We start from the raw sequence: 22,378 nt of genomic DNA, 5'->3' as shown, positions 1-22,378 counted from the left end.
TGGTAGTGAACGGGAAGGGGTTTGGGTCCATTGGGCTTGAGTACAGTGGGAGTGAACGGGAAGGGGTTTGGGTCCATTGGGCTTGTGTACAGTGGGAGTGAACGGGAAGGGTTTTGGGTCCATTGGGATTGTGTACAGTGGGAGTGAACGGGAATGGCTTTGGGTACATTGGGATTGTGTACAGTGAGAGTGAACGGGAAGGGGTTTGGGTCCATTGGGATTGTGTACAGTGGGAGTGAGTGGGAAGGGGTTTGGGTCCAATGGGCTTGTGTACAGTGGGAGTGAACGGGAAGGAGTTTGGTTCGATTGGGATTGTGTACTGTTGAAGTGAATGGGAAGGGGTTTGCATCCTTTGAGTTTGTGTACAGTGGGAGTGAACGGGAAGGGGTTTGGTTCCATTGGGATTGTGTACAATGGTAGTGAACGGGAAGGGGTTTGGGTCCATTGGGATTGTGTACAGTGGGAGAGAAGGGGAAGGGGTTTGGTTCCTTTGGGATTGTGTACAGTAGGAGTAAACGGGAAGTGGTTTGGGCCAATTGGGATGGTGTACAGAGGGAGTGAACGGGAAGGGGTGTGAGTCCATTGGGATTGCGTACAGTGTGGAATGAATGGGGAGGGGTTTGTGTCCATTGGGATTGTGTACAGTGGGATTGAAGGGGAAGAGGTTTGGGTCCATTGGGATTGTTTACAGTGGGAGTGAACGGGAAGGAGTTTGGGTCCATTGGGATTGTGTACAGTTGAAGTGAACGGGAAGGAGTTTGCATCCTTTGAGATTGTGTACAGTGGGAGTGAACTGGACGTGGTCTGGATTGTGATTGTGTACCATGGGATTGAATGGGAAGGGGTTAGTGTCTCTTTGGATTGTTTATAGCTGGGGTGAATGGGAAGGCATTTGGGTCGTTTGGGGTTGTGTAAAGTGATTGTAAACGGGAAGGGGTTTCGAACGATTGCGATTGTGTACAGTGGGAGTGAATGTGAATGTTTTTGGGAATGGGATTGTGTACAGTGGGAGTGAAGAGGAAGGGTTTTGTGATTGGATTGTGTACAGTAGGAGTGAACAGAAATGGGTTTGCATCCATAGGGATTGTGTACAGTGGTATTGAATGGGAAGGGTTTTGGGAATGGGATTGTTTACAGTAGCAGTGAATGCGAAGAGGTCTGGGATTGGGATTGTGTACAGTAGGAGTAAACGGGAAGGGTTTTGGGCCAATTGGGATTGTGTACAGAGGAAATGAAGAGGAAGGGTTTTGGGTCCATTTGGATTGTGTACAGTGGGAGTGAACGGGAAGGGGTGTGGGTCCATTGGGATTGTGTACAGTGGGAGTGAATGGGAAGAGGTTTGGGTCCATTGGGATTGTGTACAGTGGGAGTGAACGGGAAGGGGTTTGGTTCCATTGGGATTGTGTACAGTGGGAGTGAAGTGGAAGAGGTTTGGGTCCATTGGGATTGTTTACAGTGGGAGTGAACGGGAAGGAGTTTGGGTCCAATGGGATTGTGTATAGTTGAAGTGAACGGGAAGGGGTTTGCATCCTTTGAGATTGTGTACAGTGGGAGTGAACTGGACGTGGTCTGGATTGTGATTGTGTACCATGGGATTGAATGGGAAGGGGTTAGTGTCTCTTTGGATTGTTTATAGCTGGGGTGAATGGAAAGGCTTTTGGGTCCATTGGGATTGTGTAAAGTGATAGTAAACGGGAAGGGTTTTCGAACCATTGCGATTGTGTACAGTGGGAGTGAATGTGAATGTTTTTGGCAATGGGATTGTGTACAGTGGGAGTGAAGAAGAAGGGGTTTGTGATTGGATTGTGTACAGTAGGAGTGAACTGAAATGGGTTTGCATCCATTGGGATTGTGCACAGTGGTATTGGGAATGGGATTGTGTACAGTAGCAGTGAATGCGAAGAGGTCTGGGATTAGGATTGTGAACAGTAGGAGTAAACGGGAAGTGGTTTGGGCCAATTGGGATGGTGTACAGAGGGAGTGAAGGGGAAGGGGTTTGGGTCCATTGGGATTGTGTACAGTGGGAGTTAACAGGAAGGGGTGTGGGTCCATTGGGATTGTGTACAGTGGGAGAGAAGGGGAAGGGGTTTGGTTCCTTTGGGATTGTGTACAGTAGGAGTAAACGGGAAGTGGTTTGGGCCAATTGGGATTGTGTACAGTGGGAGTGAACGGGAAAGGGTGTGGGTCCATTGGGATTGTGTACAGTGGGAGAGAAGGGGAAGGGGTTTGGTTCCTTTGGGATTGTGTACAGTGGAAGTGAACGGGAAGGGGTGTGGGTCCATTGGGATTGTGTACAGTGGGAGTGAACGGGAAGGGGTTTGGTGCCATTGGGATTGCGTACAGAGTGGAATGAATGGGGAGGGGTTTGGGTCCATTGGGATTGTGTACAGTGGGATTGAAGGGGAAGAGGTTTGGGTCCATTGGGATTGTGTACAGTGGGAGTGAACTGGACGTGGTCTGGATTGTGATTGTGTACCATGGGATTGAATGGGAAGGGGTTAGTGTCTCTTTGGATTGTTTATAGCTGGGGTGAATGGAAAGGCATTTGGGTCGTTTGGGATTGTGTAAAGTGATAGTAAACGGGAAGGGGTTTCGAACGATTGCGATTGTGTACAGTGGGAGTGAATGTGAATGTTTTTGGGAATGGGATTGTGTACAGTGGGAGTGAAGAGGAAAGGGTTTTGTGATTTGATTGTGTACAGTAGGAGTGAACAGAAATGGGTTTGCATCCATAGGGATTGTGTACAGTGGTATTGAATGGGAAGGGTTTTGGGAATGGGATTGTGTACATTAGCAGTGAATGCGAAGAAGTCTGGGATTCGGATTGTGTACAGTAGGAGTAAATGGGAAAGGGTTTGGGCCAGTTGGGATTGTGTACAGAGGGAGTGAACGGGAAGGGGTTTGGTTCCATTGGGATTGTGTACAGTGGGAGTGAACGGGAAGGGGTTTGGTTCCATTGGGATTGTGTACAGTGGGAGTGAATGGGAAGGGATTTGGTTCCTTTGGGATTGTGTACAGTGGGAGTGAATGGGAAGGGGTTTGGGGCCATTGGGATTGTGTACAGTTGGAATGAACGGGGAGGGGTTTGCGTCCATTGGGATTGTGGACTCTGGGAGTGAACGGGAAGGGGTTTGGGTCCATTGGGATTGTGTACAGTTGGAGTGAATGGGAAGGGCTTTGGTTCCATTGGGATTGTGTACAGTGGAAGTGAACGGGAAGGGGTTTGGCTCCATTGGGATTATGTTCAGTGTGAGTGAACGGGCAGGGGTTTGGGTCCATTGGGATTGTGTACAGCGGGAGTGAACGAGTAGGGGTTTGGGTCCATTGGGATTGTGTACAGTGGGAATGAACGGGAAGGGGTTTGGTTATATTTGGATTGTGTACAGTAGGAGTGAACGGGAAGGGGTTTGGTTATATTTGGATTGTGTACAGTAGGAGTGAATGGGAAGGGGTTTGGGTCCATTGGGATTTTGTACATTGGAAGTGATGTTAAGGGGTTTGGGTTCATTGGGATTGTGTACAGTGGGAGTGAATGGGAAGGGGTTTGGGTCCATTGGGATTGTATACAGTGGGAGTGAACGGGAAGGGGTTTGGGTCCATTCGGATTGTGTACAGTGGGAGTGAATGGGAAGGGGTTTGAGTCCATTGGTATTGTTTACAGTGCAATTGAATGGGAAGGGGTTTGGGTTCATTAGGATTGTGTACAGTATGAGTGAATGGGAAGTGGCTTTGTTCCATTGGGCTTGTGTATAGTGGGAGTGAACGGGAAGGGGATTGGGTCCATTGGGCTTGTCTACAGTTTGAGTGAACGGGAAGGGTTTTGGGTCCATTGGTCTTGTGTACAGTGGGAGTGAATGGGAAGGGGTTTGTGTCCATTGGGATTGTGTACAGTGGGAGTGAGCGGGAAGGGTTTTGGGTCCATTGGGATTGTGTACAGTGGGAGTGAACGGGAAGGGGTTTGGGTCGATTGGAATTGTGTAAAGTGGGAGTGAACGGGAAGGGATTTGGGTCCATTGGGATTGTGTACAGTGGGAGTGAATGGGAAGGGGTTTGGGTCCATTGGGATTGTGTACAGCGGGAGTGAACGGGAAGTGGTTTGGGTCCATTGGGATTGTGTACAGTGGGAGTGAATGGGAAGGGGTTTGTGTCCATTGGGATTGTGTACAGCGGGAGTGAACGGGAAGGGGTTTGGGTCCATTGGGATTGTGTACGGTGGGAGTGAACGGGAAGGGGTTTGGGTCCATTGGGATTGTGTACAGTGGGAGTGAACGGGAAGGGGTTTGGATCCATTGGGATTGTGTACGGTGGGAGTGAACGGGAAGGGGTTTGGATCCATTAGGATTGTGTACAATTGGAGTGAATGCTAAATAATATGTTATTTTCCTGTAGGAACTGCTAAACAACACACCCAGCGATCATTCCGATTTCGATGTTCTGGAAGGAGCTCTCATTAACTCCAACAATTTTCTCACTGCAACCAATCAAAACTTTCATCACAAGAGTTCACTTCTTAATAATGATTCAGCAAAGGTAAACGAGCAACTGGAAAGGACAGTGCATCACACAAACTGTTACACCCGGTCCCAGAGAGGGAAATGACAGTGTATCTAACGCACTGTGACACCCGGTCCCAGAGAGGGAAAGGACAGTGTATCTAACGCACTGTGACACCCAGTCCCAGAGAGGGAAAGGACAGTGTATCTAACGCACTGTGACACCCGGTCCCAGAGGGGGAAAGGACAGTGTATCTAACGCACTGTGACACCCGGTCCCAGAGAGGGAAAGGACAGTGTATCTAACGCACTGTGACACCCGGTCCCAGAGGGGGAAAGGACAGTGTATCTAACGCACTGTGACACCCGGTCCCAGAGAGGGAAAGGACAGTGTATCTAACGCACTGTGACACCCGGTCCCAGAGGGGGAAAGGACAGTGTATCTAACGCACTGTGACACCTGGTCCCAGAGGGGGAAAGGACAGTGTATCTAACGCACTGTGACACTCAGTCCCAGAGGGGGAAAAGACAGTGTATCTAACGCACTGTGACACCCGGTCCCAGAGGGGGATAGGACACTGTATCTAACGCACTGTGACACCCGGTCCCAGAGGGTGAAAGGACAGTGTATCTAACGCACTGTGACACCCAGTCCCAGAGGGGGAAAGGACAGTGTATCTAACGCACTGTGACACCCAGTCCCAGAGGGGGAAAGGACAGTGTATCTAACGCACTGTAGCACCCGGTCCCAGAGGGGGAAAGGACAGCGTATCTAACGCACTGTGACACCCGGTCCCAGAGGGGGAAAGGACAGTGTATCTAACGCACTGTGACACCCAGTCCCAGAGGGGGAAAGGACAGTGTATCTAATGCACTGTGACACCCGGTCCCAGAGGCATAAAGGACAGTGTATCTAATGCACTGTGACACCTGGTCCCAGAGGGGGAAAGGACAGTGTATCTAAAGCACTGTGACAGTTGATTTTTCCCCTGATCCGAATTCTCCGTTTTGGTAATTTGTGCTGGTCTTGATTTCCTTTCCTCTTTGGACTTTCTTCCCCATCAGGCCCAGCGTTTGGTGAAGGATGGTTTCGTGGTGGAAGTGTCTGAGAACTCTCGGAAATTGCGGCACATCTTCCTTCTATCCAACCTCTTCTTCTGTGCCCGATTGAGGAAGCTTATTGGGTAATTCCACATTCACCTCGAATCCCGGCCCTCCCAGCTTGTGTAGCCTGAAGCCATTTTTGGTTATGTTTTCCTCTCAGGATAGGTCATCCTTTATTGCCCCTCCCTAATTGCCCCCTTGAGAAGGTGGTGGATGAACCGCCTTCTTGAGCTGCTGCAGTCCCTGTGGTGTAGGTACACCCACGGCGCTGTTAGGGAGGGAGTTCCAGGATTTTGACCCAACGACAGTGAAGGAACAGCCAATATATTTCCAAGTCAGGATGGTGAGTGGCTCAGAGGGGAACTTCCAGGTGGTGGTGTTCCCATGTGTCTGCTGCCCTTGTCCTTCTAGATGGTAGAGGAGGTGGATTTGGGCAGCGCTATCGAAGGAGCCTTGGTGAGTTGCTGCAGTGCATCTTGTAGATGGTACACACACTGCAGCTACTGTGCGTCGGTGGTGGAGGGAGTGAATGTTTGTGGATGGGGGGGCCGATCAAGTGGGTCTGCTTTGTCCGGCGATGTCTGTGAAAAACACTGTTGCTTACACCAGGACTTCCAATACCCAACTGAACTGGTGTATTCCTGTTTAGACTCATATACATACATCGATTAATTATCTCTGCAGTTTGTTATTGCAGCTGCTTCCATATTGATACAGGGGATAACTTTAAAGGTTCCAAGCCTTGAGAATGGTTGACATGGAATCTCATGGCTTTGACCTCTGTTTGGTTAGGTTCCAGACGGAGGGTGTATAGATCAGAGTGTTTGGATTTCAGAGCTTAGAGATTGCACGCAGGCATGTAGCAATATTGAGAGAGAATTGAGAGAGAATTGAGAGAGATAGATAGATAGATAGACAGACAGACAGACAGTGCGAGAGTCAGTGAGAGAGCGAATGAACGAGAGAGCTTGAAGAGAGATTGGGAGAGAGAGAGAGAGAGAGACAGACAGTAAATGCCAGAGAAATGGGAGGGAGGGGGACAGATATAGAAGGAGAAAAAACAGAGTGAGAGGCAGAAAAAGTGATGAGAGAGATAGTGAGTGGCACAGAGAGAGAGTGAGACAGATAGTAGCCAGAGAGAGAGAGAAATAGAGCGCACGAGAGAGGAAAAGGAAGAGAGGGCAGAAAGAAGCAGAGTGAGAGATACAGAGAGTAAAAGAGAGAGAAATTGAGAGATCAAGATCGAGAGACAAAGAGGCTGAGAAATGGAGAGAAACAGAAGGGAGATAGAGAGGAACAGAGAGATAGAGAGAGACAGAGAGAGAGAGAGAAAGAGAGAGAGACAGAGAGAGAGAGAGAGACAGACAGAGAGAGAGACAGACAGAGAGAGACAGAGAGAGAGAGAGACAGAGAGAGAGAGACAGACAGAGAGAGAGACAGAGAGAGAGAGAGAGACAGACAGACAGAGAGAGAGAGAGACAGGCAGAGAGAGAGAGAGAGATACAGAGAGAGAGACAGAGAGAGAGAGAGATAGAGAGAGAGAGAGACAGACAGAGAGAGAGAGATAGAGACAGGCAGAGAGAGAGACAGACAGAGAGAGAGATACAAAGAGAGAGACAGAGAGAGAGAGAGAGATAGAGAGAGAGACAGACAGACAGAGAGATAGAGACAGAGAGAGAGAGAGAGACAAAGAGAGAAAGAGAGACAGAGACAGAGAGAGAGATAGAGAGAGAGAGACAGACAGACAGAGAGAGAGGGAGAGATACAGAGAGAGAGACAGAGAGAGAGAGATAGAGAGAGAGACAGACAGACAGACAGAGAGAGAGGTATACAGAGAGAGAGACAGAGAGAGAGATAGAGAGAGAGACAGACAGACAGACAGAGAGACAGAGAGACAAAGAGAGAGACAGAGGCAGAGAGAGACAGAGAGAGAGATACAGAGAGAGAAAGACACAGAGAGGGAGGAGAGGGTATATGAGAGTTGGAACCCAGAAGCTGTAGAGAAATTGTACAACTCACAAGGAGCTGCTCCGACCTTGTCCTCTGAGGGAGACCCATGTCCACCGTGAACCATCGGCACCTTCAGGACTCGAGGGGAACAGGGGGTAGGGGAGAGATCTTGGGAGCAATTTTCACTGGATTCCGTTGGCTGTCCCCCTCCCCCCCAACCGATGGTGCTTCCACAATTCAACCCCTGACCATCCCACAGATGGACTCGGTGGGAGCGATGGTGCAGACAGAATCAAGCCCTCAGGTTACCCGGGAAACAGCAGCTTGAGTCTCTGGAGTGAACTGCGAGAGCCATCGGCTCCTGAATCAGGGGCGAGGGAGGGTGAGGTGCCCTGTCACCGAAGGGCCATGAATGTGAGGGTTGTCCACTGGCTGGTAGGAAGAGTGGAAAAGCAGAGCATTATTTAATCAGGGAGATTGCGGATCCCTGAGGTGCGGAGGGATCTGGGTGTCATGGTGCACGAATCAGGAAAAAGTTGGGGCGCAGATGCAGCGAGTGATTGGGGGAGGCAAGTGGAATGTTGTCCTTTATTGCGAGGGGGAGATGGATGATATAAAAGTGGGGAAGTCTCGCTCCAACTGTACAGGGCGTTGGGGAGACCAGACCTGGAGCACTGGGGACAGCTTTGGCCCCCTTACTCGAGGAGGGATTTACCCCCACTGGAGGCCGTTCAGAGCAGGTTCACCCGGCTGATTCCTGGGACGAAGGGGGTTTGTCTTGTGAGGAGGGGTTGAGCAGGTTGGGCCCTGTTACCCGTTGTTGGAGTTTAGAAGAACGAGAGGCGATCTTATCAAGACAGATAAGATTCTGAGGGGGGAAGGTAGGGGTTCGACAGGGGGGGATGCTGGGAGGATGTTTCCCCCCTCGTGGGGGGGAATCTAGAACGAGGAGGGGGGTGGGGGGGCACAGTTTCAGAACGAGGGGTTGGAGACGGAGATGAGGAGGAATTTCTTCCCTCAGAGGGGGGTCCGATTGTGGGATTCTCTCCCCCCACCCCCCTCAGAGAGCAGTGGAGGCCGGGGCTGTTGGGTATACTCAAGGCCGAGCGAGAGGGGTTTCTGATCGACGAGGGGGTCGAGGGTTATTGGGGGGGGGGGGGGGCGGACAGGAAAGCGGAGTCAAGGCCGCAAGAGGATCGGACGCGGTCTTAGAGAACGGGGAAAGCAGGGTGGAGTGGGCCGAAGGGCCTACTCCTGCTCCGTGACTCATGGGAGGGCGGCCTGACCCGGTTCAGGCTCGATCCCGAGGGCGGAGGCCAGGCCCAGAGCCACAGGCCGCAGGCTTTGTTGGGGAGGGGGCGCGCGATGGGGGTGTGGGGCGAACCCAATGTTGGGGGAAGTGTTGGGTGGGGGGGACCCATCCAATCTCCGTTGCCCTTTCAGGAGGCAGCTGCAGTACAAGTGCGAGTGGTACATCCCCCTGGAGGACCTCAGCTTCCAAAGCCAGAGTGAGATCCACCTGATGGCTCCCCGCAGCTTCCAGACGGTGGCCAAGCACGACATCGAGGAGGTCAAGGGTCAGCTGATGGAGACCAAGATCGAGATCTACCTGGAGAAGGTGGGTGGGTGGGCGGGCGAGCGAGCGAGCGAGCGAGGGAGGGAGGGAGGGAGGGAGGGAGGGGTGGGAGACGGGGGTGCGGAGAGGGTCAGAGGGAGAGAGGGGGAGGGGGAGAGAGTGAGAGAGAGAGGGGGAGGGGGAGAGAGTGAGAGAGAGAGGGGGAGGGGGAGAGAGTGAGAGAGAGAGGGGGAGGGGGAGAGGGAGAGAGAGAGGGGGGAGGGGGAGAGAGTGAGAGAGAGAGGGGGAGGGAAGAGGGTCAGAGAGAGGGGGGAGGGGGAGAGAGTGAGGGCGAGGGTCAGAGAGAGAGGGGAGGGAGAGAGAGGTAGGGCGAGGGTCAGAGAGAGAGAGGGGAGGGAGAGAGAGGTAGGGCGAGGGTCAGAGAGAGAGAGGGGAGGGAGAGAGAGGGAGCGAGAGACAGAGGGGGAGAGAGAATGAGAGCGAGAGAGAATAGGGAAGAGGGAGGGCAGTGGATAGACAGAGAAAGGGAGGGAGATGGGGAGAGAGCGAGGGAGAGAGTGTCGGAGAGAGAGAGAGAGGGAGAGGGAGAGGAGGGTGAGAGATAGATGGGGAGGGAGAGAGAGGGGAGGGAGAAACAGAGAGGGAGGGAGAGGGTCAGAGAGAGGAGAAAAAGACAGTGAGCGTGACGGGTGGAGGGGGAGAGTAAGGTAGAGGGAGGGAAAGAGAGAGAGAGAACAAGGCAGAGAGAGGGAGAGGGAAGGAGAGAGGGAGGGAAAAGGAAGGAGGGAGAGGGAGGAAAGGGCAGGGTGGGTCAGGTGGGGAGGGAGAAGGAGGGAGAGAGAGAAAGTGAGAGGGAGGGAGGGAGAGAGAAGGAGAGAGAGGGAGAGAGAAAATGAGAGGGAGGGAAAGAGTTAGAGACAGACGGAGGGAACGACTGAGATGGAGGGAGAGTGAGAAAGATTGAAAGGGTCAGAGGAAGAGGGAGGGAGAATAGAAGGGTCAGTGAAGGGGAAGGAGAGGGAGGGGATTAGGGAAGGACGGAGGGAGGGAGAGGGTCAGAGACAGAAGGAAGGAGTGAGAAGGATGGACAGACACAGAGAGAGAGGGGGGGGAGAATGATAGGGGAGAGAGGGAGGGAGAGAGAGGTTCGGGGCAGAGGGAGAGAGGGTGAGACGGATGGAGAGAGTGAGAGGGGAGGGAGAGAAGGACAGGGGAACAGAGACAGCAAGGGAGAGAGTGAGTAAGAGAAAGAGAGAGGGAAGAGAGAGGGTGAGAGAGAGGGCGAGAGTGAGTGAGAGAGAGAGAGAGAGGGAAGAGAGAGGTTGAGAGAGAGGGAGAGAGTGAGTGAGAGACAGAGGGAAGAGAGAGGTTGAGAGAGAGGGAGAGAGTGAGTGAGAGAGAGAGAGGGAAGAGAGAGGGTGAGAGAGAGGGAGAGAGTGAGTGAGAGAAAGAGAGAGGGAAGAGAGAGGGTGAGAGAGAGGGCGAGAGTGAGTGAGAGAGAGAGAGAGAGAGGGAAGAGAGAGGTTGAGAGAGAGGGAGAGAGTGAGTGAGAGACAGAGGGAAGAGAGAGGTTGAGAGAGAGGGAGAGAGTGAGTGAGAGAGAGAGAGGGAAGAGAGAGGGTGAGAGAGAGGGAGAGAGTGAGTGAGAGAGAGAGAGGGAAGAGAGAGCGTGAGAGAGAGGGCAAGAGTGAGTGAGAGAGAGAGAGAGGGAAGAGAAAGGCTGAGAGAGAGGGAGAGAGTGAGAGAGAGAGAGAGAGAAGAGAGAGGGTGAGAGAAAGGGAGAGAGTGAGTGAGAGAGAGAGGGTGAGAGAGAGGGAGAGAGTGAGTGAGAGAGAGAGAGAGAGAAGAGAGAGGGTGAGAGAGAGGGAGAGAGTGAGTGAGAGAGAGAGAGAGAGAGGGAGAGAGTGAGTGAGAGAGAGAGGGTGAGAGAGAGGGAGAGAGTGAGTGAGAGAGAGAGAGAGAGAAGAGAGAGGGTGAGAGAGAGGGAGAGAGTGAGTGAGAGAGAGAGAGAGAGAGAGGGAAGAGAGAGGTTGAGAGAGAGGGAGAGAGTGAGTGAGAGAGAGAGAGGGAAGAGAAAGGGTGAGAGAGAGGGAGAGAGTGAGAGAGAGAGAGGGAAGAGAGAGGGTGAGAGAGAGGGTGAGAGTGAGTGAGAGAGAGAGAGAGAGAGAGAGGGAAGAGAGAGGTTGAGAGAGAGGGAGAGAGTGAGTGAGAGAGAGAGAGGGAAGAGAGAGAGTGAGAGAGAGGGCAAGAGTGAGTGAGAGAGAGAGAGAGGGAAGAGAAAGGGTGAGAGAGAGGGCAAGAGTGAGTGAGAGAGAGAGAGAGGGAAGAGAGAGGGTGAGAGAGAGGGTGAGAGTGAGTGAGAGAGAGAGAGAGAGAGGGAAGAGAGAGGTTGAGAGAGAGGGAGAGAGTGAGTGAGAGAGAGAGAGGGAAGAGAGAGGGTGAGAGAGAGGGCAAGAGTGAGTGAGAGAGAGAGAGAGGGAAGAGAAAGGGTGAGAGAGAGGGGGAGAGTGAGAGAGAGAGAGAGGGAAGAGAGAGGGTGAGAGAGAGGGAGAGAGTGAGTGAGAAAGAGAGAGAAGAGAGAGGGTGAGAGAGAGGGAGAGAGTGAGAGAGAGAGAGAGGGAAGAGAGAGGGTGAGAGAGAGGGCGAGAGTGAGGGTGAGTGGGGGGAGGAGGGTGGTGAAAGGGACAGAGAGAGATTGAGGGAAAGGGGAACAGAGAGAGAGGGAGGGAGTGAGAGAGGCAGGGGTAGAGGGAAGGAGGGAGCAAGGGAAGGTGGGGAGGGAGTGAGGGAGGGAGTGAGGGATCTGGGGCAGGAGAGAATGGGGAGAGGGCAGATCCAGCATTGAGGATGGGTGAAGAGCGAAAGGGGAATCAGAAATTTATTCTCACCCAGATGACCAACACTGTGTCCCCTTAGAAACAGAATAAGAGATTAGACAGGCTGAAGAAGAAACTCGTGGACATTGAGTCCTGGCTCCTGCTGAACTCACCATCCATCCCCCTCGGACTGCAGAACAGGAACGGCAAGGTAAGGAGACCCAGTCCCCGAGGGGGAAAGGACAGTGTATCTAACGCACTGTGACACCCGGTCCCAGAGGGGGAAAGGACAGTGTATCTAACGCACTGTGACACCCGGTCCCAGAGGAGGAAAGGACAGTGTATCTAACGCACAGCAACACCCAGTCCCAGAGGCATAAAGGACAGTGTATCTAACGCACTGTGACACCCGATCCCAGAGGGGGAAAGGACAGTGTATCTAACGCACTGTGACACCCGGTCCCAGAGTGGGTAAGGACAGTGTATCTAACGCACTGTGACACCCGGTCCCAGGGGGGAAAGGACAGTGTATCTAACGCACTGTGACACACGGTCCCAGAGGGGGAAAGGACAGTGTGTCTAACGCACTGTGACACCCGGTCCCAGAGGGGGAAAGGACAGTGTATCTAACGCACTGTGACACCTGGTCCCAGAGGGGGAAATGACAGTGTATCTAACGCACTGTGACACCTGGTCCGAGAGGGGGAAAGGACAGTGTATCTAACGCACTGTGACACCCGGTCCCAGAGGGGGAAAGGACAGCGTATCTAACGCACTGTGACACCCTGTCCCAGAGGGGGAAAGGACAGTGTATCTAACGCACTGTGACACCTGGTCCCAGAGGGGGAAATGACAGTGTATCTAACGCATTGTGACACCCGGTCCCAGAGGGGGAAAGGACAGTGTACCTAACGCACTGTGACTCACTGTCCCAGAGGGGGAAAGGACAGTGTATCTAACGCACTGTGACACCCGGTCCCAGAGGGGGAAAGGACAGTGTATCTAACGCACTGTGACACCCAGTCCCAGAGGGGAAAGGACAGTGTATCTAACGCACTGTGACACCCAGTCCCCGAGGGGGAAAGGACAGTGTACCTAACGCACTGTGACACCCAGTCCCAGAGGGGGAAATGACAGTGTATCTAACGCACTGTGACACCCAGTCCCCGAGGGGGAAAGGACAGTGTATCTAACGCATTGTGACACCCGGTCCCAGAGGGGGAAAGGACAGTGTATCTAACGCACTGTGACCCCCGGTCCCAGAGGGGGAAAGGAAAGTGTATCTAACGCACTGTGACACCCGGTCCCAGGGGGGAAAGGACAGTGTATCTAACGCACTGTGACACACGGTCCCAGAGGGGGAAAGGACAGTGTATCTAACGCACTGTGACACCCGGTCCCAGAGGGGGAAAGGACAGTGTATCTAATGCACTGTGACACCCGGTCCCAGAGGGGGAAAGGACAGTGTATCTAACGCACTGTGACACCCGGTCCCAGAGGGGGAAAGGGCAGTGTATCTAACGCACTGTGACACCCAGTCCCAGAGGGGGATTGGACAGTGTATCTAACGCACTGTGACACCCGGTCCCAGAGGGGGAAAGGACAGTGTATCTAACGCACTGTGACACCCGGTCCCAGAGGGGGAAAGGACAGTGTATCTAACGCACTGTGACACCCGGTCCCAGAGGGGGAAAGGACAGTGTATCTAACGCACTGTGACACCCGGTCCCAGAGGGGGAAAGGACAGTGTATCTAACGCACTGTGACACCCAGTCCCAGAGGGGGAAAGGACAGTGTATCTAACGCACTGTGACACCCGGTCCCAGAGGGGGAAAGGACAGTGTATCTAACGCACTGTGTAACCCGGTCCCAGAGGGGGAAAGGACAGTGTATCTAATGCACTGTGACACCCGGTCCCAGAGGGGGAAAGGACAGTGTATCTAACGCACTGTGACACCCGGTCCCAGAGGGGGAAAGGACCGTGTATCTAACGCACTGTGTAACCCGGTCCCAGAGGGGGAAAGGAGAGTGTATCTAACGCACTGTGACACCCAGTCCCAGAGGGGGATTGGACAGTGTATCTAACGCACTGTGACACCCGGTCCCAGAGGGGGAAAGGACAGTGTATCTAACGCACTGTGACACCCGGTCCCAGAGGGGGAAAGGACAGTGTATCTAACGCACTGTGACACCCGGTCCCAGAGGGGGAAAGGACAGTGTGTCTAACGCACCGTGACACCCGGTCCCAGAGGGGGAAAGGACAGTGTATCTAACGCACTGTGACACCCAGTCCCAGAGGGGGAAAGGACAGCGTATCTAACGCACTGTGACACCCGGTCCCAGAGGGGGAAATGACAGTGTATCTAATGCACTGTGACACCCTGTCCCAGAGGGGGAAAGGACAGTGTATCTAACGCACTGTGACACCTGGTCCGAGAGGGGGTAAGGACAGTGTATCTAATGCACTGTGACACCCGGTCCCAGAGGGGGAAAGGACAGTGTGTCTAACGCACTGTGACACCCGGTCCCAGAGGGGGAAATGACAGTGTGTCTAACGCACTGTGACACCCGGACCCAGAGGGGGAAAGGACAGTGTATCTAACGCACTGTGACACCCGGTCCCAGAGGGGAAAAGGACAGTGTATCTAACGCACTGTGACACCCGGTCCCAGAGGGGGAAAGGACAGTGTATCTAACGCACTGTGACACCCGGTCCCAGAGGGGAAAAGGACAGTGTATCTAATGCACTGTGACACCCAGTCCCAGAGGGGGAAAGGACAGTGTATCTAACGCACTGTGACACCCAGACCCAGAGGGGGAAAGGACAGCGTATCTAAAGCACTGTGACACCCGGTCCCAGAGGGGGAAAGGACAGTGTATCTAACGCACTGTGACACCCGGTCCCAGAGGGGGAAAGGACAGTGTATCTAACGCACTGTGACACGCGGTCCCAGAGGGGGAAAGTACAGTGCACCTCTCATACTCTGAGACCGAACTGTCCCTTCACCAGCGTGTTGTGCATGTTCCTCCGGTTTTAACCTTGCGCGCTCAATGGCATCGGATTTGGTTATGTTGGCTTGAGGTTTTACAGGCAGTGTCTCAGCTCAGTAACCGCGTCCTGGACCTGACGTTCTGACCTCAGCTTTTATTGGTTTCCTCTGCTCTGTACGCACCTTCCCCAAGCGCGCCCGAGAGGCCATTGAGGCACTTTGCTCGACTCGATACTTCCACCGTTCATTACCAGGACACAACGCAGCCTCTCCCCTACCCCACCCACCCTCTCGCTCTCCCCCAGGCCCCTACTTACAGGTAACCTCTCTCCTCCCCCACCCTCCCCCCACCACCCACCCACCCCACCCCACCCCCCCCACACCCCCCAACAGGGCCCGGTACTGAGGACAATTGCAGCCCCAGACCCCAACATTATTTCGTCCCAGAGTCCTTCACTCGCAGCACAAGGGGCCGGGAATCGTACAGGGGAGTCCCTTCGGCCCATCGAGGGCGCACCACCCCCCTCCCCCAGCACCCCCGCAATTCGATACAACCCCGGCCGACCTTCACGTCTCAGCTCGGCCCTCCCGCCCGTACCCCTCGGTCCCGGTGCGGAATAGGCATCGGCGACGGAACCCCGGTTGGGGGGGGCGGGGGGGGTGGTGGTGGTGGGAGGGTGGGGTGGTGAGAGAATTCCCAAGATTTCTCATCCCCTCCGAGTGTGGAGACACTGCCCCTCGTCTCGCTCCAAAATAGCCGGCCCCCTTACCCGCAGCTCGTGCCACCACCTCTCAGTGACCCTCCCCACCCGCAAGCCCCCCACCTCCCCACCCCACCCCACCCACCCTTCAGAATCGGCGAGATCTCCTCTCATTCTTCGAAACTCCGGAGAACATTGACCCAATTTACTCGCAGGACACCCACCCACCCTTCGTCCCAGGGACCAATCGAGTGACCCTTCACTGTCCCGCCTCCCGACGCAAGGACATACTTCTTTAAACACGGAGACCCCGCCTCCTGACCCCTTGTTCTACCCACACGCCAACTTTCTGTGCCCCGCGCCCTAATTCTCTCTGAGCATCAACATTCACAAGTTTCATGGGGGTTTTTTTTTTTGGAATATCCTTACGACCTGAGGGAATAGCTTCCCATGACCCCACGAGACACTCCCCCTCCTGCCTTGTTGCCCCCTCACTCCACCTCCCTGTCGCCCTCTGCAAGCTCTTTGTGTCCTCCACGCAGCTTTCCCTTCCCACCGGAGCTTTGAAAATGCCCCATTTACCCCTACTCTCTGCCTCCTGTTCATTCACCAATATTCCACCCCAGCTCCCGGAGCACTTATCAGCCAATGGGCCTTTTGCGTGATACCTTATCAAGTGCCTTTGGGAGAACCAGATATATTACATCTACTGGTTCCCCTTCATCTACCCTCCTAGTTAGGCCTTTCAAAACATTCTAATAAATCTGTCAAACAGGATTTCACTTTCGTAAAATCGTGTTTCTCCGGCCCGATCTTAGTCCAATTTGTTAAGTGCATGGTCGAGACCTCCTTAATAATAGGTCCCAGCACTTCCCCAAGTACCGATGTCAAGTGAACTGGCTGGTGTCCCCTGCTTCCTCGCTCCCTCCATCCTGAAATGGCGGCGTTATGTTTGTTCATTTCCCATCTGCTCGGCCCCATTCCAGAGTCTAGGGAATTTTTGCAAAAGGGTAGCCAGGCCTTACCTGCGCAGCTATCTCTTTTAGCTCCTTGCATTGCGTGTAGCCCTTCAGGTTCCTGGGGGAATCTGTCGCACGCCAGTCCCAGGCACTTGTTTACGCTGGGCCCAGCCTCAAAACCTCTCGAGGTGCAGCCTTTGTCACACACCCAGGCCCAGGCTCCACGACAGAGCCATCAGCCTTAACACTACTCTAGGCCCAGGCTTTGCCGCGCTAGGCCCAGGGTCCAACATAACCCCAGCTTCAACACTACTCTAGGCCCAGGCTTTGCCACACTAGGCCCAGGCTCCAACATAACCCCAGCTTCAACACTACTCTAGGGGCCCAGGCTTTATCACACTAGGCCCAGTCTTCAATATAGCCCCAGCCTCAACACTATTCTAGTTTTTGCCACACTAGGCCCAGGCTTCAATATAGCCCCAGCCTCAATACAACTCCAGGCTCAGGCTTTATCACACTAGACCCAGTCTCCACTATAGGCCCAGCCTCAAAACTACTCTAGGCCCAGGCTTTGTCACCCTAGGCCCAGGCACCAGTGTTGCCCAGCCTCAACAGTACTGTAGGTCCAGGATTTGTCCCACTAGGCCTAGTCTTCACTACAGGCGCAGCCTCAAAACTACTCTAGACCCAGTTTTTATCACGCTAGGCCCAGGCTCCATTATAGGCCCAGCCTGAACATTACTCTAAGCCCAGTTTTTATCACACTAGGCCCAGGCTCCATTATAGGCCCAGCCTGAACACTACTCTAAGCCCAGTTTTTATCACACTAGGCCCAGGCTCCATTATAGGCCCAGACTGAACACTACTCTAGGGCTAGTTTTTATCACTCTAGGCCAAGGCTCCACTATAGACCCAGTCTCAAAACTACTCTAGGCCGAGGATTTACCTCACTAGGCCCAGGCCCGGGCCTCCACACGGCACTGGGCCAAGGCTGCGTCATACACCAGGCCTGACCTCCAGACACGGCGTAAGGACAGGTAAGACCTGGAGCCACTACCGCCACCCAGCCCCCCAACTCACCCAAACCACCCGCCCTGAAAAGGTGAGGCCTACAGAAGCGGCGAGCAGGCACAAGGCCTCGTTGGTGAGCTTGACTAACTGTGTGCATCTCTCTTTCTCTGTCTCCCCCCCCCCAGAGCTACCTCTTCCTCTTGTCGTCGGCGTACGAGCTCCACGATTGGCGGGAAAGCATCGAGAGGCTGCAGAAGCACGGTGCGTAGCTGTTGGGCCCTGTCCCCCAACCCCCTCCCTTTCCCCAGGTTGAGGGCCTTCCCCCACCCCACCCCTCATCTCCAAGGAGGCCTGTACCATGTGGGCGCGATCGAGCGGGTATCGAACCTGGAGAAAGAGGCCCAGCCCAGGAAGGGGTCCGTTACTTCCCCCAAGGCCATTCTGGCCTTCGGGCGAGCGATAGAAACACGGGAAAAAGGAGCAGGAGTAGGCCATTCGGCCCCTCGAGCCTGCCCCGCCCATTCAATAGGATCGTAGCTGACCTTATCCTGGCCTTAACGCTGCTTTCCTGTTAGCCCCGCAACCCCCCCACACCGGTCGCTCAGGACTCCCTCGTCGACCCCCCATGGCCGACAGTGAGGATCTCCCTCAGCACTGACCCTCCAACAGTGCGGCGCTCCCACAGCACTGACCCTCCGACAGTGCAGCTCTCCCTCTGCACTGACCCTCCGACAGTGCGGCTCTCCCTCAGCACTGACCCTCCGACAGTGCGGCTCTCCCTCAGTACTGACCCTCCGACAGTGCGGCTCTCCCTCAGTACCGACCCTCCGACTGTGTGGCTCTCCCTCGGCACTGACCCTCCGACAGTGCGGCTCTCCCTCAGTACTGACCCTCCGACAGTGCGGCTCTCTCTCAGTACTGACCATCCAACAGTGCGGCTCTCCCACAGTACTGACCCTCCGACAGTGCGGCTCTCCCTCAGTACTGACCCTCCGACAGTGCGGCTCTCCCACAGTTCTGACCCTCCGACAGTGCGGCTCTCCCTCAGTACTGACCCTCCGACAGTGCGGCTCTCCCACAGTACTGACCCTCCGACAGTGGGGCGCTCCCTCAGTACTGACCCTCCGACAGTGGGGCGCTCCCACAGCACTGACCCTCCGATGGTGCGGCACTCCCTCAGCACTGACCCTCTGACAGTGCGGCTCTCCCTCAGCACTGACCCTCCGACAGTGCCGCGCTCCCTCAGTACTGAGCAGGACTGGAGCTGGTGTTGCCTCTCCCTGTAACAGAAGTCTACTACATTCCAATAGGAACATGGCCCCTGTCACGATGGATGAGATCACTCGGTTACTTGTCTCTGGTCTCAGAATGAAGCCTCCTTCCCCGGCTCTGTGTGTGTGTGTGTGCAGAGCCCACGTACGCCTGTTACACACAGGGAAGGGCTAATTTAAGCTGCCCATGTTTCTCCTTGCCTCACCCTCCCTTAAGCAACGAGGTGTTTGCACTTTGATTCGTGTCTTTATAAGTGGTGGCTGGATGCCTTTCCTGATCCCTTTCTTGTGATGTAACCCACTTCAGTTGATAACCCCCTACTGACCAAGCTCGATATTGGATAAACTCAGAGGGTTAGTTTAATTGCACAAACTCAGACACAAAAGCAAGACTTTCTCACTCATGTAACAAAGGAGGGTGGGGGTTAGCGAAATAAATATTTACAGGGCAAAGACTAGAGAATAACAGGTTATTGCTGACAAATCTCCGAAGTCACAGATCAAGGCCCACTGGTTGTATTCATTCACAGAGTTCGGCAGGTTGAATGCTGATGCTGGATAATTGACTTTTCCAGTGGCGATGACTTCCACGATGAGATTGGGGCTTTGCGGGTGACTGTATGGACACTCAGAAGTCCTAGTGTAAAGAAGGTAGCTGGGGTAGGAGCAGGCGTTCAGCTGGACCGGGCGCTTGTTCTGAGCTGCCGCTTGCTGGATGGAAAATGGCAGACTGAGCTTTGCAGCTCCGCAAGGAAATATCCCATCGGCTGGTTGGGTGGTGGGGGAAGGCGGGGGGTGGGGAAGGGTCATGTCACATCTCTCCAGGATGCACATTCCTTTTGTCTGGATCACTGGGATTGTTGGCGATCCAACCAGTAAGGATATAAAAGGAGGGTTCCGGGCCCTTTGGCTCAGCAGTCTAGTAGTCTTTGCTGTGGAGGCCCAGCTTATTAAATGTTGATGGCCTTTGTACAATTTCCTTCGAATTTGACCCCTGCAGCCCAGAGTGTCGTTAGCATCTCCTCAGGGATAACGAGGCACACATTTCTCAGCTACTCCATCCCCAATGTCAGGACTAGGAGTTTCCTGTGGTTCATGGTCACAGGCTATTGCCAGGTTTTAAGATTTTGGCAGTGTGCGGCCTTCATTCAGGCACAGGCCTCAACCCCACGCCGTGTAAAATTTGCGAACGATGCGCGACGAAGAGGAGGAGCGCAGAGGGACTTGGGAGTCCCAGTCCAGGATTCTCTTAAGGTTAACTTGCAGGTTGAGTCGGTATTTAGGAAGGCAAATGCCACGTTGGCATTTATTTCGAGAGGACTGGAATATAAAAGCAGGGATGTGCTGCTGAGGCTTTATAAGGCACTGGTCAGACCACATTTAGAATATTGTGAGCAATTTTGGGCCCCGTATCACAGGAAGGATGTTCTGGCCCTGGACAGGGTCCAGAGGAGGTTCACGAGAACGATCCCAGGAGTGAAAGGCTTAACATATGAGGAAAGTTTGAGGACTCTGGGTCTATACTCGATGGAGTTTAGAAGGATGAGAGGGGGGATCTGATTGAAACTTACAGAATACTGAAAGGCCTGGATAGAGTGGACGTGGGGAAGATGTTTCCATTAGTAGGAGAGACTAGGACCCGAGGGCACAGCCTCAGAGTAAAGGGAAGACCTTTTAGAACAGAGATGAGGAGAAACTTCTTTAGCCAGAGAGTGGTGAATCTATGGAATTCATTGCTACAGAAGGCTGTGGAGGCCGGGTCATTGAGTGTATTTAAGACCGAGATAGATAGATTCTTGATTGGTAAGGGGGGCAAAGGTTACGGGGAGAAGGTGGGAGAATGGGGCTGAGAAACCTATCAGCCGTGATTGAATGGCGGAGCAGACTCGATGGGCCGAATGGTCTAATTTCTGCTCCTATGTCTTATGGTCTTATAGGAGATTGTGAAAACTCCGTCCGCCATCCCTCTCTCCACCACTGACCTCCTCCCTCTTCTTCCTAGGCCTGCCGGATTTTGCCATGACCCCCTATGAGACACAGAGCCTCATCAATGCCTACATGGGGCAAAGGGCCACTCGCAATCCCCCGCTCCACAGCAACATAGAAGGTAAGCTGCTGCCTCCCAGGGGAGCGTCTAGGTACTGCACCCCACCCTACCTCAAGCCCGACCCACCCGACCCTCCCCCATCGCCCGCTACAGTGGCTGCCTTTGTGTGGAGAGGGTTGGGGGGGTTAATAACGGAGGATGGGAAAGGATTAGAGAATAGGGAGAGGGACGTGGACCGTGGAGAGATAGGGAGGGATGTAGGGGCTGGAGGAGGATACAGAGATAGGGAGGGATGTAGGGGCTGGAGGAGGATACAGAGATAGGGAGGGGTGTAGGGGCTGGAGGAGGATACAGAGATAGGGAGGGGTGTAGGGGCTGGAGGAGGATACAGAGATAGGGAGGGGTGTAGGGGCTGGAGGAGGTTACAGAGATAGGGAGGGGTGTAGGGGCTGGAGGAGGATACAGAGATAGGGAGGGGTGTAGGGGCTGGAGGAGGTTACAGAGATAGGGAGGGGTGTAGGGGCTGGAGGAGGTTACAGAGATAGGGAGGGTTGTAGGTGCTGGAGGAGGTTACAGAGATAGGGAGGGGTGTAGGGGCTGGAGGAGGTTACAGAGATAGGGAGGGGTGTAGGGGCTGGAGGAGGTTGCAGAGATAGGGAGGGGTGTAGGGGCTGGAGGAGGTTACAGAGATAGGGAGGGTTGTAGGTGCTGGAGGAGGTTACAGAGATAGGGAGGGGTGTAGGAGCTGGAGGAGGTTACAGAGATATGGAGGGGTGTAGGGGCTGCAGGAGGTTACAGAGATAGGGAGTGAGGAGTGAGGGCCATGGAGGGGTTTTGAAACCGAGGGTGAGAATGTGAAAATGGAGGTGTTGCCGGACCGGGAGCCAGTGTGGGGTCAGCGAGCACGGGGAGGGTGAGGGGTGAAGGGGACTCGGTGCGAGTTCGGACACGGGGGAGGGGTCAGCGTAGTTCGGGACGAGCTGAAGTTTACAGGAGGGTCGAGTGTGGGAGAGCGGCCAGGAGAGCGGCTGGAATAGTCGATTCCCGGAGGGAACGAAGGGGCGGGCGATGGCTTCTGCAGCCGACGAGCTGAGACGGGGGACGGGGGGTGGGGGGGGGGGGGCGTTGAACGGTTTTGCCGAATCCGGACGAGGCGGGTAGACGGAGCTGGTGACCTAGATACTGTTGGCTCGTTCCAGAATCCGAAGACAGCATTCTGCGAGGGACAATTAGCCTGAAGATTCACGGGATATCGGGATTCACGCAACCTCTCAGTGAGTAAAATCAACGCAGGCCCATCGAGCCCCAATCCAACAGGCCGAACTAGAGCTGACCATCGACAAGACCAGCCAATCAGAGCAGTGAGAGAAAGCTGACCTAAACACTGGAGATGCTCCATGAGGATCGAATGATGGTCGCTGGACATTAGCTGGGAGACACTCCATCACCCCCCAACTGAA

General features: G+C 54.1%; 1 protein-coding gene across 1 annotated transcript in view; it reads left to right on the top strand.

Moving 5' to 3' along the window:
- LOC121274781 (active breakpoint cluster region-related protein-like) overlaps positions 1-22,378 on the top strand; it is a 171,292-nt gene that overhangs the window by 114,753 nt on the left and 34,161 nt on the right. The window contains exons 8-14 of the mRNA XM_041182131.1: positions 4,390-4,530; positions 5,559-5,677; positions 8,991-9,165; positions 12,040-12,150; positions 17,786-17,861; positions 20,874-20,978; positions 22,118-22,192. Of these exons, the coding sequence (XP_041038065.1) occupies positions 4,390-4,530; positions 5,559-5,677; positions 8,991-9,165; positions 12,040-12,150; positions 17,786-17,861; positions 20,874-20,978; positions 22,118-22,192 (802 nt within the window). The remainder of the gene's footprint in view (positions 1-4,389; positions 4,531-5,558; positions 5,678-8,990; positions 9,166-12,039; positions 12,151-17,785; positions 17,862-20,873; positions 20,979-22,117; positions 22,193-22,378) is intronic.

This window comes from Carcharodon carcharias (genome assembly GCF_017639515.1).
Source record: "Carcharodon carcharias isolate sCarCar2 chromosome 38 unlocalized genomic scaffold, sCarCar2.pri SUPER_38_unloc_2, whole genome shotgun sequence".
Lineage (NCBI taxonomy): Eukaryota > Metazoa > Chordata > Chondrichthyes > Lamniformes > Lamnidae > Carcharodon > Carcharodon carcharias.
This window is presented reverse-complemented; position numbering and strand designations above follow the sequence as displayed.